The sequence below is a fragment of the Maniola hyperantus genome, chromosome 20 (genome assembly GCF_902806685.2).
Source record: "Maniola hyperantus chromosome 20, iAphHyp1.2, whole genome shotgun sequence".
Classification (NCBI taxonomy): Eukaryota; Metazoa; Arthropoda; class Insecta; order Lepidoptera; family Nymphalidae; genus Maniola; species Maniola hyperantus.
The window spans coordinates 8,457,635-8,476,865 of record NC_048555.1 but is presented as its reverse complement, the minus strand read 5'-3'; the positions used below and the strand labels follow the sequence as shown (position 1 = coordinate 8,476,865).

General features: G+C 38.4%; 1 protein-coding gene across 8 annotated transcripts in view; it reads right to left on the bottom strand.

Annotated features, from left to right (window-relative positions):
• The window catches only part of Dg (Dystroglycan), a 126,720-nt gene that overhangs the window by 12,071 nt on the left and 95,418 nt on the right, over positions 1-19,231 (bottom strand). For 5 of the 8 annotated variants that reach the window (XM_069505262.1, XM_069505263.1, XM_069505264.1 and 2 more), the window contains 10 exons: positions 13,112-13,279; positions 11,803-11,949; positions 11,018-11,185; positions 9,629-9,793; positions 8,192-8,311; positions 7,900-8,055; positions 7,293-7,418; positions 3,175-3,456; positions 2,306-2,464; positions 626-892 (listed from right to left, as the gene is read on the bottom strand). In XM_069505262.1, coding sequence (XP_069361363.1) covers positions 626-892; positions 2,306-2,464; positions 3,175-3,456; positions 7,293-7,418; positions 7,900-8,055; positions 8,192-8,311; positions 9,629-9,793; positions 11,018-11,185; positions 11,803-11,949; positions 13,112-13,216 — 1,695 coding nt within the window. In that variant the 5' untranslated portion in view covers positions 13,217-13,279. The remainder of the gene's footprint in view (positions 1-625; positions 893-2,305; positions 2,465-3,174; positions 3,457-7,292; positions 7,419-7,899; positions 8,056-8,191; positions 8,312-9,628; positions 9,794-11,017; positions 11,186-11,802; positions 11,950-13,111; positions 13,280-19,231) is intronic. The other 3 variants (XM_069505265.1, XM_069505266.1, XM_034979394.2) reach the window with 3 other exon arrangements.

The window sequence follows — 19,231 nt, the reverse complement described above, 5'->3', positions numbered from 1 at the left end:
CCTGTGGAAAAGGATACCATTACCTTTCGACCTGTCAATTTAGTTTAATTTAAAAGATTGTTTAATAGCGCTTTTATATATTATAACAAATCTCTCAAACAAGAAATCTTATAGGGTACTTCCCGCTGACCTAGAATCATGAAAATCGGTAGGTAGGTAGGTCTTATAGTACAAGTAAAGAATACAATCCAAAAATCGTGAAATTTTAGTTACATCACAAAAAATTAAAATGTGTTCATGATCAAATAATTAGCATTTTCAATTTTCAAAGTTAACTATACCAAGTGGGGTATCATTTGAAAGGGCTTTACTTGTACATTCTAAAACAGATTTTTATTTATTTTTATGCATAATAGTTTTTGATTTATCGTGCAAAATGTCGAAAAAAATACCCGAGTACGAAACCCTCGGAGCGCGAGTCTGACTCGCACTTGGCCGTTTTTTTTCGAATTATTGAAAACCTCAGAATGTACGGGAGAGAGAGAGAGGGATGCAAACATAAAAACGCTCTTAAAATCAAAGTAGCACCGTTGGCCACATCTTCAAATTAAAACTCAAAATGAATTTAGCAAAGTTTCGACTTTTGTACATCTGATGCATGCAGTAAATCCAATTCTTCACAGACCTGCTCGGTTACCTCCTGCGTAGTAACCTCAGGTGTTGGCGTAGTGGTTGGGATAGTTGTCGGTGTCGTGACAATTGTCGTGGGCAGTGTCGGCGTCGTTGTCGTCGTCGTGGACGTTGTGGATGTCGTCTCCGTCGTCCTAGGCGCGGACGTCGTCGTGGTGGACGTGGACGTGGACATTGGCACGGTAGCCGTTTCTTCGGTCGGCGCCGGAGTTTCGGACGACATCGGCGTTAGTTCGTTGGACTCTTTGATTACTATGGTATGCTGAAAGTGCCATGCGGACGCTCACAACGTGATGTGATTTGCGGACGTAAAGACAACTTTGCTTATAGCATCAGCTAATTTTTAATGTCAGCAACAAAAGCATTGCTGCATAATTATGCAGGCCTAGCGTCAAAGTTATGATAATCACATTGCTATCATCACAATCGTTGTGAATTTGTGCCTCATTGCCATCAAAATATGGTTTTTACCGGCTAGTGTTAGCGGCTAATCAGAAGTGATTGCGATTAACACTATTTAGTCGTAAATTTTTCGGTTTGTGCAATCCTAGCGCCAAAGTTGGATAGCTACAAATTGATTATAACAAACATTCTGATTCCAAACCATCAGCCTCTATGCGTCCACCGCTGGACATAGTCCTTTTCAAGAGGGCGCCACCAAACACGGTCCTTCGCCTTCCTTATACACCCGCTTCCCGTTCTTTCAGGTTACCGGTCCATTGAACTGCGCTTATCACTATTTCGCTTTAGGCTAAAATGCATAGCTGCTGCAAGAATGCCATAAATAGTTCCAAAAACAGCGTTTATCACAGTGATAATCTCAACTTTCAGGCTAGCCTCTAGCTTTTTATAAAGCTGATCATCTTAATGTTGTCTTTATGTCCAAAAGATTAGTCAAATGTATATACAGATTAAAAAGTGACTTAGAAATGGGCGTCCGTTTCTATTCTACCCCAATGTTAAGAAAATCCACTTCCACACAAGACAGATAAATTAGTGTAAAATCAAACATCTACAAAATGTGAGTTAGATTCTGTGATATTAAATTTTAAGTGCCTTTACACATGGTGACATTTTCACGCGCAGGTAACGCGTGTTTTATGTATGCACGTCGACAGCGCTGTAAACTGCATTACGAGAGGCCAAAGTTAAGGTGCCGACAGATTTGCTCGATTTTTGACGATCGACTCTAATAAAAAAAAGAATGTGTAAATGCGTAAGCGTAGCGACGATCGACATTGTATTTTTTGTCGATCGATAAACCAACAAAGTAATGTGATTTTAATTTTTTTCTTTAAAGAATATTAGCCAAGCATGATGACTAATATTCCCCTTTCTTCTCCAATTAAGCGTTAAGTTTGTGCTAGAAGTAGGCAATAGTGCAACGGGTGGGGTTTGAACCGGCGACCTTTCGGATTTCAGTCCACTACTTTAACCGTTGAGCTATTGAGGCTCTAACATTATGACAGTATCAATAAAAACGACCAAACCTGTAAGAAGCTGACAACAGATCTTATTGGTCATCAAACATCAAGCAAATCCGAGTATATACACCTTTAAATAGTCTGGAAACTATCGCACTCACAGCGTGTTTAGTTGCGTTTGACGCGCTTTAACTGCACGTGAAATTATCGCTGTGTGCGAAGACACTAAGTGTAATTTCTATGAGACTTACCGGTTCAGGTTCGATTGTAGTAATTTCTTCAGGAACTATGATTATCGGGGAGTGTTCGTCGAGCCTTCTGGCATCAACTACTATTGGCTCTTTGAGGACATTCACGTTGCTCGCTTCAGACGCAGACTCTGAGTATGCAGTGATTTTTACCTTGTGTTCCTGTTTAAAAAGTGTGAAAATCAATGAGATAGTTAATAGCAAAAACTTTTAAAATTATGCATTAAAAATGAAATCTACTGTGTCTAAGAAAACTTGGGTATTTTACCAAATTGTTGTTTTTGCTGATAGATAACTAATACATGTAGCTATTTGGCAAAATGCAATTTTCGTTTTTAATTAGGTACATTCATGAAATCATACCAAAAACTATTTATGGCTAGCATATCTAAAATCTATAATAATGAAACAATACGAACGACATTGTTATGTTACTTAGTAAGTTAATATCACAAACATTCGCTGTAAGTAATCACTCGAGCAATAGATAAATTTCTGCCAGCTGATATATCGGCCATATCTATGGGATTAGTAGTTGAATTTTCGTACCCTAAGCCATTTAGTAAGAGTAGTTCTCCTATCATAAAACTTATGATAATAGGTAACATTGGGATTATAAGCAAATCACGATTGTTATTACACGTGGTACTAGGAGAACATTAGTCAACCGAAGGGCCTTTGACCAACGCTTTGTGGCTATCAGTTTGGAGATGCAGAAATTTATCTAAACACACACTTTAGACGTGCAAAGATAGAAAACTCGGTAAAGAACAAACCACCACACAACTACGCAATCTGTTATTTGTAATATCAAAAAAAATTGGACACGAAAAGCATGCAAAGGAAAGTCTGGAGACCAGGTTCCGACAAACCTCTGTGGTATACGTATTAGTGGCGGACTCGGGAGTGGTCTCGACGCCCGGTTCTTCTGTGGAAAGCGTCGCGGCTATCGTAGAGGGAGGAGAGTTGGGGGGGCTCGGGTCGGAGGAGCTGGGGGGTTCTGTTGGGGCGGTTTCGGGGGCGGTGGGTGTTTGGGTCGTCGGCGGCGAGTCGGTGGGCTCGGTCTGAAACGTGTCGGTGGTGGTGTGTGGCGCGAAGTCGGGCTGGCCGTGGTGGTGGCGGTGTGGGTGCGGGGGGTTGGGGGGCTCTTCCACCTGCCGCCGCGCGGTACACACTACGTTAGTACTGCCACCCATTTTTGTTTTCTTTTTTGTACTAGCAATGTTATCTTCACAAAAAAAATTATGGGTAACCGGTAAATTCTTATGCGATACGCTTGGGGTATGCAGAATATAAGGATTATGAAAAAGAAAAGCCTTCACATCTTCACCGGCGCTTCTTCTGCTTAAGGCATGTTGGCTTTAATGATAAAAGAGGAGGGAGCGCCGGGATAACCTTTTCTTTCTTTACACATAATTATTATCAGCAATAATGATTTTATGTTCCAAAGCCCTACATTGTTTATCTTAGCTCATCGCTTAAGAACTTTGGCGCATTTATATATTTGAGATAGAGTTTTTGAAAATGGTTGAAGTGATAACATTGCTAATATCTGGATTAACCCATTCTAGTGCTCGCATTAGAGATTACTCAAAATATGAATGACCAAGAGGAAGAGTAGATAATGAGATGTGTGCTTTTCTTAATATAAAAACAGAATGAATGCCAATTTTAAGTATGTATGCAAAATACCACAAAGAATTTAGATGATAATGAAATGAAGTTCATTTTGTTTCAAGTGAATCTTTCTAGGTTACCTATTAGACTGAATGCTTCCTTGAAAAAATGCAATAATATTGGGGCCAATTCTCTGGTACACAATTTCTAAACTAAACTAAATTAACAGGTCTAAATGTAGTGCTGTCCTTTTCCGCAAGCAACATTATGAAAGGGATAGCAATAGATTTAGACGTGCCATTTTAGTTTAGTTTAGAGATTGTGTACAACAGAATTAGCCACATTGTTTGTATTTTTTGTCGTTGTATAATGGATCCATTATTAGGATTTAGGGTCAACGCATATTGCGCGAAGTAAAAGCAACGCGATGCGTCTTTTGTAAAATATTCCACAGTAAATTAAACTTTATCTCCACTATGTAATAATGCACATGACGTATTAGTGAGGAATGCGAGCGAATGAAAGCACCGACTCGAGCTTTTGCGTCTCATTTTCGTTTTTCTTTCAACCAAATTTTATATTACATGGTAAAGACAAAGTTCAGTTTACTTTCTAATATTTTAGAAAAGACGCGTTGCTTTGCTTCTGCTCTGCGGTGATGTGCTTCGAGCCTATAAGGAAAAACCTACTTAAAATTTAACAACTTAAGAGTTGGTATATTTTATAATTTTTATAGTGTTTTACCTACACTTCAAGGAAAATTCTAAATAATTTTAAATACATATCAAAAATTAGGAGTCGCTTCAGTACTGAGTAAACATACATATCAAAAATTTCGTCACTGGCAGTAAGCGGGCTGTAGCTTAGTGGTCAGAGCGTCGGTCGCGATTCCAGGAGACGCGGGTTCGATTCCTGCCGGTTCGCAATTTTTGATATGTATTTAAAATTATTAAGAGTTGGTAGTCCATTCGTTGGTAACATTCCATGCAGTGGTTCCCGACAGTATATTATTGTCTACAACAAGGCCGTGTCTACCCTGGGTGCACGATCTGCATTCCACATACAATTTAATGTTATTAACATTTTATTGCAAATTTTCGACATATTATTATTGTTGTATTTAACCGAGAATAACTATTTTACGCCGGCTAGATGAACTAACATTCCAAATATGAGGCTTTAAAATTTTCTAAAAAGCTGTTGAATTCATTTTCGACTTTCATAAATAAATCTTAATAAGTGGAACTTCAATTACCTATACAAGCTATGTATAAACAAAGTACGTCAAATAGTTTTATGAAAATTAAAAAACCGGCCAAGTGCGAGTCAGGCTCGCACACTGAGGGCTCCGTACTACAGTCGTATTTTTTCGACATTTTGCACGATAATTCAAAAACTATGATGCATAAAAATAAATAAAAATCTGTTTTGGAATGCACAGGTAAAGCCCTTTCATATGATACCCCCACTTGATATAGTTATCTTACTTCGAATATTGAAAATACTAATTATTAGTTCATAACCACAATTTAATTTTTTTGTGTTATCTAACCCTAAATTCACGGTTTTCAGATATATCCCCTAAAGCCAGCTATAAGACCCCCTTACCTGCCAAATTTCATGACTCTAGGTCAACGGGAAGTACCCTGTAGGTTTCTTGACAGACAGACAGACAGACATACAACAAAGTGATCCTATAAGGGTTGCGTTTTTCCTTTTGAGGTACGGAACCCTAAAAACGACGAAACTTTGAATATTCTAGGAAACTAGAAAGACTATGGTGCTAGGAATTAGTTTGGCTTATTACTAAATTTTTTCTTTGGAAAGATTGTAACTTTAAAATAAATACATAAAATTAAGTAAATCAAAACAGACTACTCTTGTATCTAATACTTAAAATGTGAAGATGTGCAGAAAAAGTTGTAGGTACATGAAGCCGGCGTAACTTCAGAATAACAATATTTTGAACACTGTAATTGCTATAAATCTGTTAATAAAATTATGTCATTTGACCTCCTTAATTATTCATTGGAAACCACTTTAGGAATATTGGAATTATATAAAATACTCTTAGAATATACCAACCAACATAATATTATGATGAGTTTGATAAATATAACATAAATACCAACCAATTTTGTATGCCAAGGTCTTTTTAATAAGTTTAAAGATAATTATTTTCTTATTTTTACGAAATGATGAATGATATTCCAATGAATAAATGAAATGGGGGATAACATAGTACAGTCTGATATGCATTTTTTATCTAAAGACTATGTTATGCATGACCATATTATGTTTATACCTATGTTAAGTTTAATGGGGACTTAAGGTAAGAGTAGGTCAAAAATACTTTAAACTTGATCACTTGATTGACAAACAAATTTTTAAATCGAATGCCTTCACCTGTGGTTGAATAATTTTTTAAATTAAACAACCGTTTGTGGCCGTCTAGACACTTCCTATTTAGAATTTATGGACGGTTTTTGACATACCAGTTTATTTATTTGTTGCTTAAATACAAAATAATACCTATGAAAATAGACGTCTTAATTCATGTTTTGATTACTACAAGTTAGTAAAAACCATTCCAATACTTTATTTTTAGTCACTGTTTTAATTCTTACATACTGTTAAGTGCACACCGATTAGAAATCTGACGGGCAATGAACACACTCTGAGCGAAATTAAATTTTGTAAAAGGTACTGTGAGATAAAATTTATTTATTTAAAAGGCTGACTGACTGCCGCTGACGAACTGATCTATCAACGCACAGCACAAACTACTGGACGGATCGAACCGAAGTTTGGCATGCTGATAACTATTATGACGTAGACATCCGCTAAGAAAGGATTTTTGAAAACTCAAAGCCTGAACGGGTAAAATAGGGATTTGAACTTTGTGTAGTCCACGCGGACGAAGTCGCGAGCATAAGCTAGTTTTAAGATTTTAAGGCGTCGGTTTTCGCGATTTTCTCTATTCGATCCATCTTTGAGTAAGGATATAACATGAATTTTAAATTTAAAAATATAGTTTTTGCAATTCACGAAGGCGAGTGAACTTTTCTTGTGGTTATCACTTTACTTAATTTTAGTGCACCCTAAAAATTTTACCAATATGCTCGTGTCTGGCAGCCTGGCAGCTAAAGTCACGAGGTTTGACAGTTAAAAATTAAATTAGGTTTGTCTGTCTTGTTCTTGTTACATTGGTATGAAAGAGATGCGAATACCATAAATTTTAGCTGCGCTCAGAATCAGTACCAATATTTTGCCAAAACGATCGTAAACCACGCAGAAAAAACACTAGTATAAAATCGCCCTTCAAGTTTGGCGTCATCTATGTATATAAGTAATATAATTTGTATATACTCACATTGACAGGCTCGGGGTTGCCATCGATCTGATAATCGTCGTTGTCGTCTTCGTCGTCGCCGCTATAGTCCGCGTCGTATTCGTCGTCGTACGTTTCGTACGCGCCCGAGCCTTCATCTATAGGTGACTGGGTAAGAAAACAAATGATTACTAGTAAATTTCCTCAATAAGGATTCCGATCAATTGGGCAATCCATACGTTAGAAATTTTGCGAAGTCACCCGCGAGTTTCCTCGTGGCTCCTTCGACTTGTCTGATGTCGTCCGCCCATCTAGTGGGGGGTCTTGTGACTCTGCGCCTTCCGGTGCGAGGTCGCCAGCACCTTGGGTTCCCAACGTCTATCGGTTTTTCTAACTATATGCCCTGCTTATTGCCATTACAGCTTCGTAGCCCGTTGAGCTATGTCGGACGGTATATGGGAAGAAAATTTTTCAAACTCGAGAATTTCCCGCTTAGACTCCCGTGTGAAGAGTATTTTTTGCTGTCATTGCTCTATCAGATAAAATCTCGTGTAGGTACGGTATGGTATACCTACGGGAAAAATATTGCCCTCTGAAGGTAGCAATACCGACTCGGTAAAACTATAAAAATATGAATGTACTGGCCTACCTGTCTCTTAAGTCGTGGCAAAGGTTTGACGCCAATGAGCCGCCAGCCCAGCACGGGCAGGTTGAGCAGCTGCTGAAGAGTTCCATCTCGAGACTGCTCCCTTAAACCGGCGACCAGCACTTTGTGACGTGACCATAACTTTTCTCCGCAACCCACCTGAAATTATTATGATATAACACTTTTAATATTATGAAGCCGAAAGTTTGCATATGTATATGTTTACAAGACCAATCAGATTTTTGAATGGTCAGGCCTCCCTATTGTTATCTTTGGTTAAGAATTCATAACTTACATTAAAATAAATGGCAGTGGTAGCTTCACTCCTTCTCCGTTTTGTAGATCCCGGTCCGCTCATAAGTACTACGTGTGATTGAGCAGTTTCAGATTTGTATGGTTCCATCCAAAACTCATCCTAAAACAAAACAAAAGTATTGATATATCAATTGACACTATTAACTAAAGATAATCATCGATGTATATGTAAAACAAAAAATGGCCCTTTATGTCTGCCTTGCTGCTCTTAATGTTATGAAAAAGTTAATTACTGGATTATATATCAGAATACAGAAATAATTCTCTGTCAGACTCGCGCGTTGAGGGTTCCGTAATACAGTCGTATTTTTTCGACATTATGCGTAAAAATAAACAAAAATCTGTTTTAGAAAGCCCGTTCATACCCACCTTGGCATAGTTATCTTACTTTGAAATTTGAAAATACTAATATTTGTTCATGAACACTTCAATTTATTTTCCCCCTTACATGTGCTATAAGACCTACTTATCTGATAAATTTCATGATTCTAGGTCAACGGGAAGCACCCTATAGGTTTCTTAACAGACACGACAGACAGACAGGCAGACAGACAACGAAGTGATCCTATAAGGGTTCCTTTTTCCTTTTGAGGTTCCGAATTCTAAAAAGATCAATGTTTAAAAGCTGCAAATTTGGCATTGATGTCCGTTTAATAGAAGGCTTTCAACGAAGAATAAGTAATGCAGATCAACATGCGAGCAAAGCACGCAAGGCCTACATAATTTACAGTCAAACCACGTAAGCACGTTTCCTTTTGAATTTAATTATACAGCTACATTTAATTAAATGAGGTACATTTATCTGCTTGCCTACGTTCCTACTCAAGAATCTCAAAGTGAATATTTGACGAAAATAAAGATTTATTTGATCAAGAAATTTTTCAGAATGTAAATATATAAAACACAAAAAATGTTAGACTTTGAAACCATCCAACCGATGTGCCCCAAACCGTTTCCATTAGAAAGGCGAAATGCGAAGATGGTTTTAGGCTACTAAAACAATGTGAAGGCGTGTCGATGTTAAAAGATTTTATCATAATATTAGCTTAGGATAATTATTGGAGATGGCTGCTAGCGTGATTAATATTGGTTAACTGCAATCTCACCTGGTGGTTAGTGATGATGCAGTGTAAGATGGATGCGGGCTAACCTGGAAGGGGGTTATGGCAGTTTTCATTAAACTCATACCCCTTTGGTTTATAGTTTCTACACGGCATCGTACCGGGACGCTAATTCACTTGGCGGCATAGCTTTGCCGATAGAGTGGTAAGCTACGGCCGAAGCCTTCCAGACCAGAGAAAATTTAGAAGTTAAAAAATAGGAAATTTTCTCTGCTGAGAATCGAAGTCGGGATCTCTCACTAATTGTTCACCACTGCGCCAGAGAGGACGTCGTCGTCACGTTGTCGTTTTCTTACCCCATCGAGTGCCATAAAACTGGCGAGCTCCATGAGCGCTCGGATCCGCCGCCTGTGCGAAATCCTATGGAATGCTCCATCTATTAGAATCACCAACTCCAGTCTGTTCTCGCTGCGATAGCATGTACCATATTTGGACTGCGGCTTTTCATCCGCTCGCTTCACCTGTAATAAAATAATTGAGATTTTATGCGCTCTACAAAGCCTGTCATTCTAAAAGCCGATGTACATTACTTTTGGCCGCGTACAGTACAAATTTTCATACTGTTTGTGAGCTGTCTGTCAGTCTAGAGTTTGATCAAGTAAATTTTATGGCAAAAAGATTTACTTATACTGACACCTTTCAGCTCTAATAGATGCCGAACGTGCCGAATGTAATAAAATTGTTCCCGGCGATGTTCGCGTATTTTGGGCTTGAACTGTATTGATTCCGTACAACTGTATAAGCCGCTAAACCAACACGTAGAACTATCCGAGCGGTGAATGACACTTGTTAAAACAATGAAAGAATAAACGGTCATATCGGTGCTCTACAATTTAAAATGTATGTTTATTTGATGTGACCATTTTTCTGACCTTATTTGAATTTTACAGCTTTGTTATATTTTCTTGGTTTTATTTCTATATTTGCACAGTCACATAAAAGCTGTGGTAGCCTAGTGGTTAGGACGTCCGCCTTCCAATCGGAGGCCGGGGGTTCGATCCCGGGCACGCACCTCTAACTTTTCGGAGTTATGTGCGTTTTTAAATAATTAAAATATCACTTGCTTTAACGGTGAAGGAAAACATCGTGAAGAAACCTGCATGCCTGAGAATTCTCCATAATGTTCTCAAAGGTGTGTGAAGTCTGCCAATCCGCACTTGGCCAGCGTGGTAGACTATGGCCAAAACCCTTCTCACTCTGAGAGGAGACCCGTGCTCTGTAGTGAGCCGGCGATGGGTTGATCATGATGATGATGACAGTCACATAAAAGTATATGTACTGCTTTTGGTGCAAAACCGCCAACCCATCGTTCGTATCCATTGCAAATCAGCTCGGTAAGTGACGGTCATCTATGTACCAATAATGAGAACGTAAATTCTCATAAAATGTATGATGGCTATTTATGCTCTCAGAAGGTATGAAAGTCAAGCGCAATTCAGGATACTACTAGCGCCATCGAGTCTTGTTCGTTCATCAACATAATATACCTACAATGCGACTCACTTCGACGGTAAAGTAGTAAGAATGACAGTGAGGCCGCGTGTGCGTCCGTGCGCTATGACTATAAACACCTGCGCACCCAAGTCTACTTCAGCGCGCCCGCGGCTGACCAATCCATGCTTCGCATCCAACAGACGTGACTTGACAGCTAGCTTCTTTATTCGTTAACATACGATGCGACTCACTTCGACAGTAAAGGAGTCGGTGGCAGTGAGGCCGCGCGTGCGTCCGTGCGCGATCACCGTGAACGCATGCGCGCCGATGTCCTGCTTCTGGGGCACGCCGCTGACCAGCCCGTGCTTCGTGTCTACAGCCAGCCAACTCGGCAAGCGGTGACCATCTTGACTTCGTACCTGTAACAGGAGATAGTTTTTTAGAGTAGCTTTCGCTTGAGGACAGTGTAAACTCGTATAAGCATACGGTTTCCGAAACAGCGATTCCTGAACGTCAAACGAGGTGGGCACTGTGCAGGTACCTTTTGTCAAGATTTAGCCTAGGTTGAGCACTGCATGGTGCGTATGAACTAAACTCATCAAATCTTAGATACCTAAAAACTACAATTGAGCAGTCTTAACTTTTAACATTGAGCTAGACCCGACTAGACTCTAGGTAGATTCTAGAGTAATCTAAATTAAGACTGCCGAGATATTCTAGTTATAAAAATCTATGCTTTTTATTATACACGTGGTTACTTTGTAGTCTGTTCGAAATGGGTCTTATATTGATGTTGTATGCCTATTTCGTCAGTCGTGTACGAGGACTGTAAAAGACGTTGCCAACATTCGGCAATAGCCTACCATTTAACGACTTACAGTAAGATTTCAAAAGGTATAATATATGTAGTGTAGTAAGTAGTAATTAATGGCTTCTGACATACCTAGCTATCAGTTTACTATTATAGCCAGCATCTTCTTACAAAGATTTTATAGGTCAAATAAAAGAAAATAAAATTAAAAATGAAAGTCTATACCTTATATGCTAACACCTCCCCAGAAAAAGCTTCTTTGGGGATCTCCATTCTAAACAGGTGTCCCACGTAGGCCGATGTATCAGGAACACCCCATAATCTTCTTAGGCCATTCTTAGCTATTTCTGAGTGATTCGCTGTCAGTTCCACCTATAAATAATATTTAAAGTATTTTCAAAACCTAGAAATAATATTTAAAGTAATATGAAAACCAGTACGAGGTACGCGCCTTTAAAGAGCAAGCTACACCGCGACCTAAACTAACGTCTTAGCTCACGTAGCTTCGGTGCTTAGTAATAAGCTAAACTGATTCATAGTTCCATGCTTGGGCATATTTTTATACTTCAGGTCACACCGCGAGCTACAGAGCTAAGCTTTTTTGATTGAAAGCTAAGCTACGTAAACTCTGCTAAATTATTTCAGTTTGCGGTAGCTGGCGCTAAGAGACGGATAAATACATTCTTTACACCTGAGCAAGGCATTGTATAATCCTCGTCCTGTGATATTCATTGGTAATCTTCAGAGGTTTTATTTCTTCACATCAGGTGACCCAACTGCTTATTATAATATTTATGTGATATATTTAACAAAAGCAAAGCAATATGCAAGCCCTATCTATAGATATGTAGGTAGCTTAGGTGTAAGTGAACTTTCGACTTTGCTTTGTGAAGTTGGTCGAAATATAATTGAAATTCGACACATTATTTCGGGCTTATTATATGCAAAATAATTTGCTGTAAGTAAGTTTATAAAGTCTTTGCGACAATAGCGATGTTGTCATGGATAGTATTGTTTGCAAAAATCGTGACAGGTAGGACAGAAATTCATTCAAAATTTTAAAGGAGCAATACACGGAAAATTATACTTGACAAAATGGTAATAATTTTAGCATAAAAGCTCTTTGCAATAAATGCATTTTCAGAGGGCTACTCTAAACACGGATTCACAACATTATTGTGAAATCAATATAGGTATAGTACACGACAGGTCGAGATAGCAATTGGTGTATGAGGTACCTTTTATGCTAACATCTCCGCAGAAAAAGTTTCTTTGGGGATTTCCATTCTAAACAGGTGTCCCACGTAGGCCACACACCCGCACGTCACCCGCGGTATCCCATTCCGGGTTAGCGCGGGGGCTGTGCGGGGCGTCCCCACCCCCATTGCCATCTCCACCTTTCGCCTACTATAGGTATGTTATAAAAATGGAACCACGCGACATACCACCAGTAGGTACTCCATTTGTACGTGCGGTGACAAAGTGCGACACAAGTCGCGGCGCTCTCATAAAATCATAGTTTCGTTACACTGACCTGGAACTCCTCGTTGTTGTCAAAGGCGAAGTCGTCATCGTGCCGACTGAGGGCGAGCGGACACAGGAGCAGGACCGTGCACGCGACATACCGCCAGTACTCCATGTCGGCGTGCGGTGACAAAGTGCGACACGAGTCGCGGCGCTCTCATAAATTCATTCTGTACATCTGTTGACAAAGAGATATAATAACCTTTAAAAAATGAATTGCCTTTCAAAGCATTTTGGCTCAAGTCAAAAGTTTGATGGAACCGGCCTTTACTTAGTTTTATTAGATAAAGAAATAGAAAGGAAACGGTTTCTACATTAACCCCATTTAACTAAATTCTTGCTGAGGTATATGGAGGGCAATCAATCTAAGGAATGAAAGAATTAGTCAAGAACTCAAGACAATTAATGAAAGTATACGTAAATGATAATTATGTTACGTTAAGTTATTATGTTATGTTAAGTTAAGTAGGTATCTGTACACCTAAAGATCCATAAAACTTTCAACGATAATGTCGCCTCAGTGAAAATTCTTTGGCGAAAGAGAAGGTTCCATTAGTAAATAGCTTAGTAAAATACACTTTTCCGTAACACTAAAAATAGTTAATATCTACAAATAGCTTAGTAATAAATAAGCCAGTTAAAAGAGTAGGGCGTCCAAACGGAAACGAGTAAGATACTGCTGCACAGTTAAAGGCGCGTGCTGGTGCATAATGATCGCTCACAAATAGAAATGAGCTTTTGTAAGAACCCGCCTTCCTTTAGCGTGCTGTCGCGAAACCACTTTATAGTCGTACTTGCAGAAAATTGTTATAAATATAACCAGTACATTATTCTGTACGCAGATATCTGAGACTGTAGTCATTGTTACCAGCAGGATGTTCAATATTAAAAATTCTACAAAATAGATATATTTTGGATACAACCAAGTAAGTTGGTCTGAATACAGGCAGTTTTATAATGTACTTGCTTATGCTCGTGACTTCGTCCACGCGGACTAGGTACACAAATTTCAAACCCCTAATTCACCCCCTTAGTGATTGAATTTTCAAAAATCTTTAGTGGATGCCTAAGTCATAATAGCTACCTATCTGCATGCCAAATTTCAGCCCGATCCGTCCAGTAGTTTGAGCTGTGCGTTGATAGATCAGTCAGTCAGTTGGTCAGTCACCTTTTCCTTTTATATATTTAGATTAAATATGACCGACAAGAAAGCGACTAGCTTCGACGATTTTCACGCTCAAAAAACGAACAATCGATGTACGATTCCATTACGATTCTGTGTCAATAAAAGAGATAAATAATGTACTAAGTTTTTAGATGTATGAAGGGCGATTGATTACTCGCCCGTCGCACTCGCACACTCGCTCATACCTCAGCGGCAAAACTATCCCAACTACACACTCACTTCTAGTTTTTTACCTCAAGTTCAACCGTCCCTTGTGCACGGTCGGACAACCGCCACAAGTATAGGTTCCATTAGATTCTAATGATATTCCATTATTAAGAGCGAACATTAGATCGCTGATAGATAATCATGATGGAAAAAGTTGCCGGAAAAGTCGATCGCTGGAAAACTATTTCGCCTCGCGGAGAACAGAGTGGAACAGCTGACTGCCAACCTTAGCTAGTCGGCAAGACACGCGAAGAAGAAGATTAGACCGCTAACAATGAACACACACAATGACGCGACGTTCAAAACTTGGAGTGTCTCGTATTGTGTCCTTAGCTATAGTAGGTATGGTGGGACCTTGGGACCTTTTTATTTCGAAATTATCCGTTGGTGACGTACATAAGATATTCATTAACTCTTCATTCATTAACATTTAACACTAATAATATGTTTGTTTCATTTAAATTCGAGCAATGTAACCAAAACAGCGATTCCAGTTTTATGTCCCTGACTTAATTAAGCAAATTGGAAGCCTCAGGGAGCATTTAAATAGGAGATGTAACTCAAAATATAATTCCACTCCAATTATTCTCAAGATCGAGTCAACTACGGAAGGAAAGATAAATTTCCTTTAAATAAGACAGTTTTAGCTATGGAATCATGGTGAAATCAGGTTAAGATATTCCAAGAATCAAATGGATTTCCATTTTCAAAAGAATGTTTTTAGATAACAAACTCTGAGCTGAATAAAGGATTGCTTTTGGTAGTCGATTGTATTTTATACGAAACTTAGCATACAACAAAGTGATTTTCTTTGGATGAAAAATTTCAGGCTGTATCTATGGAGTGCATTATACCTTTGCTCAAACTAAAGACACAGGTTAAACGATAGGTTCCTAGGTATCACTGACATAAATCTGTATCGTTTTATGTCCAAGCAAAGTGAGCAAAGTCTAACTACGCTCTAGATCTTAGCCTTAGAGTTTATTATAAGGATGCAGTAAAGATGACTATAGAATTTACGACGACCCTAGCAAACAAGGGTATACTCTGTAGGGGAAACCTGTGACAACCGATAATTAAGAAAGTATAGTTAAAGGCCTAGAAAAACACAAAGCGTAGGGTCATGCGACGGCATGCAGTCACGTAATACTGAATCACGCCTTCAAACAATATCTTCGTGTTTGACAAGTCCATCGCACATTGTTTGTCCAAGCCTCAATTCGCTACAACGCAACACCTCCGGAAGCGATTTTTGATGAACGATAAAACATTAAAAATATAAAATCAGAGATTTTTTACTATGTAAAACAAAATATACTTTGCCAAGACCATAATATTTGTGTGTTGTTTATGAATATGATACACGGAAACCCTGATTCCTATAAAACAATTCGAGCATAATTTATTGTAAATAGAGATTACGTGCACTGTTTATAAATTAACAATGGCGGATGTAGCTTCACCTTTGTTATCAGTTACTTTCCCAGAAGCAAACATAAGACCTATTCATCAGTTTCTCGATTCATACCACAGTCTACTAAACTTATATAGGCACTATACTCTCAAGCCAATCCTACGACTACGGTACATTGGCACTTGGCAGTGGATTGATCTGATGTAACTAGTAGGTAAGTACTAAGGACTGTATGTAGTATGTAACGTGTCTGCAATTTAACGTAAATTTAAAAAAAAAAAATCGCAGTCAAACGATTTTACAGTTTGTCTGACAAAAGTCGGCAACAATAGATAAAAGGTGCTAAGTATTATAATATAATTCTAAGGTACTATTTTAAAATAGATGTTAGACAAAAAGTGACCAATATCGAGTGTCAATTTAGTCTTCTAAAGTCGACCGCTTTCGAACAATAATAGGTCTGAAACAATAAGGTCGTCTGCGTTAGTTCTGTCCTTGCATTTACTTCACTTTTCAACTAGAATATTAACAGTTTGTGAATTCCAAATAATTGGCTTTGAGGCTAGGTATTTCTAAGCCTACATCCAGTTTTATCCAATTGTTGGATAGATTCTATATCGGGATGGATCTAATTCTAAAATGGCAAACGGGGTGGGGATGCCCCGCACACCGGCACAGTCGGAGCCGGTTAGCGCGGGTGACGTGCGGGTGTGCGGGGCGTCCCCCTGCTTCATACGCTGATTGCCATTTCGACCTGTCGCGTACTATATGTATCAATGTTGTTGGCACTTTTGTAGATAAGGAGAGGACTTTACAAGTAGTGTGATCTTTAGACAAATTGTTTTATATAGGCATCTTAGTTTCACAGGTAAAAAGGTAATCCGTAGCTCCGTAGGCCATATTATCTCTGCGTCGTAATCATATAATTTCAGAGGGTCCTAACCACTTCCCTTACTCACATTATGATAAAGGGTTTTCTTGGGATAACAATGCGTCAAGGTCCCTTCGTATATTAGGCAGCCGGAGTTTATATTGTTACTACATAAAACATCGCTAGTAAAATGGCGTAAGTACCTACCAATCCTGACATTCCTAAGGTTGAAAAATATTAAAAAGGAATAAGGAAAAAGTAAATGCCCTCCAATCCATCTTCAGCATTAACTAAGTGATTGTAAGAACGGTAACCCTACAGTGTAATCTGTTGATAGAGCTCGCTACGTAAATATAATATACCTAAATACATTTTGGCAGAGATTTTGCAAGGGGTGTGTGGTGGTGTCATTGTACTAACCCTCTCAGTCCCCCTTCAAATGGAGGTAGGGAAGGCACGGTCATGAAACCACACTATTACAATAATATAAATTAAATATACTACGATATACAGTGGCGTGAAGTATATATTATGCATATATGCAGTGCAGTGCGTACACTAGGGCCCTAGCTATTCTAATTGATGTCATTAAAACCACTTATAGAATATACTTGCATTTAAATTTGTAGGAAATGATGGTCCATACTCTAGCTTAGTTTCTCTAAAACTACAAAATTATAGTTTGTTCAAGAGGCGAATATGCCGGATGGCACATTGACAGTTCCTCTGATGCTCAGCAAAGAGCAGGGTAATCACTTAGCAACTGGTGACCTTTCTTCTCATTTGCTTGCTATATTATATTTAAATACTAGCTGTTGCCCGCGACTTCATCCGCGTTCCGCAGGAACTGTCTTTTCCCGTGGACTTTCCAAAAAAATCTTTCATACAAACCTTTACAATTATAAACAACAAAAAAAGAATTATCCAATTTGGTGCAGTCGTTCGGAAGTCATGCGCGTACATACATTTTGGCGATTCATTTTATACTTAGAAGATATAAGAAAAAAGAAAAGTTCTGACCAACTCATCAACGCCCAGCCCAAACTGTTGGACCTAAAAAGCTGATTAGCACAGAGTTTCCCTTTATAAAGTAAACAATAAGGAATAAGTTCTGATTTTTCGAAATTCCCAAGGGATAGGGAATAAAAAAGGTTTATATTTTAACCGCGCGAAGCCGCGGGCAGTCGCTTTTTAATATAAGAATAGGTAATATTTCGTAGAATTGAACTATGTACTTCGATTTCGATTTGTAAGAAACGATATGAAATGATTTGTATGATAAAAACCAAATATCTTATACCTACCTACCTACTTAAGTAAAATTAACTAAAAACAGTTTTACCGAGAGATTCCGATCTGTGAAATCAATAGATGCTTTTGAAACGGCATCTATTCATTTAGCTCGCAGATGCAAATCCAACCTCCCCGATTTACCTTGATGGTAGTACTAATTAGAACTTTATATAGGTCGCTATGCTCGGTCAAACGATACCTACACTATACCTACGAAACTAGACGATCGTAATTATGCAAGCTCTCTTATGATTTCGTATTTGCATTTAATGATATGTTTCATTTTACCTTTTACTAGCTGATGCCCGCGACTTCGTTCGCGTGGAATTAGATTTTTAAAAATATCACTCTCTATAGGTCTTCAATTAAACCCATGAAAAAATCACGTAGAGTAGTTGCTTCGTTGCGATGTGATTCAAGGACAAACCAATAAACCAACAAACGAACAAACAAACACACTTTCGCATTCAGAATATGTGTGGGGGTTTATATTTTACTAGCTTATGCTCGCGACTTCATCCGCGTGAACTACACAAATTTCAAACCCCTATTTCACCCCCTTAAGGGTTGAATTTTCAAAAATACTTTCTTAGCGGATGCCTACGTCATAATAGCTATCTGCATGCCAAATTTTAGCCCGATCCGTCCAGTAGTTTGAGCTGTGCGTTGATAGATCAGTCAGTCAGTCAGTCAGTCACCTTTTCCTTTCATAGAAATAGAAATAGAAATAGAAATAGTTTTTAATTTGCCAGAATGTGGTACAATTTGGTCTTAAATCTATTTTGAGCCCTTGACATTCAACCAATAATTTGGTGTGCAACTTATTATAGTAACTACATTATCATAGAATAATAAAGTGTGAAAATTAACAATCAATAATCTACTTAACTTATTTATATTTAAATGTATCTATCTAGAAAGTATATTTAGAAGAAGATTATTTCGGAGTTTGTTGTGGGCTCTTGTACTATACACCAGTTTAGTTATATTTAAAATCGGGAGGATAATGCGAAAGGCGCATCCCAGCATGAAGTCGGGGCGGGGTAAAACATTCCAATGCATATTTGGGTCAGCTGGCAATCATACTCGTCATAATCTCAGCCCGCCCATCGGTTAATAGCTCACAACCGTTGATATACGTACAAAACACAAGATATTT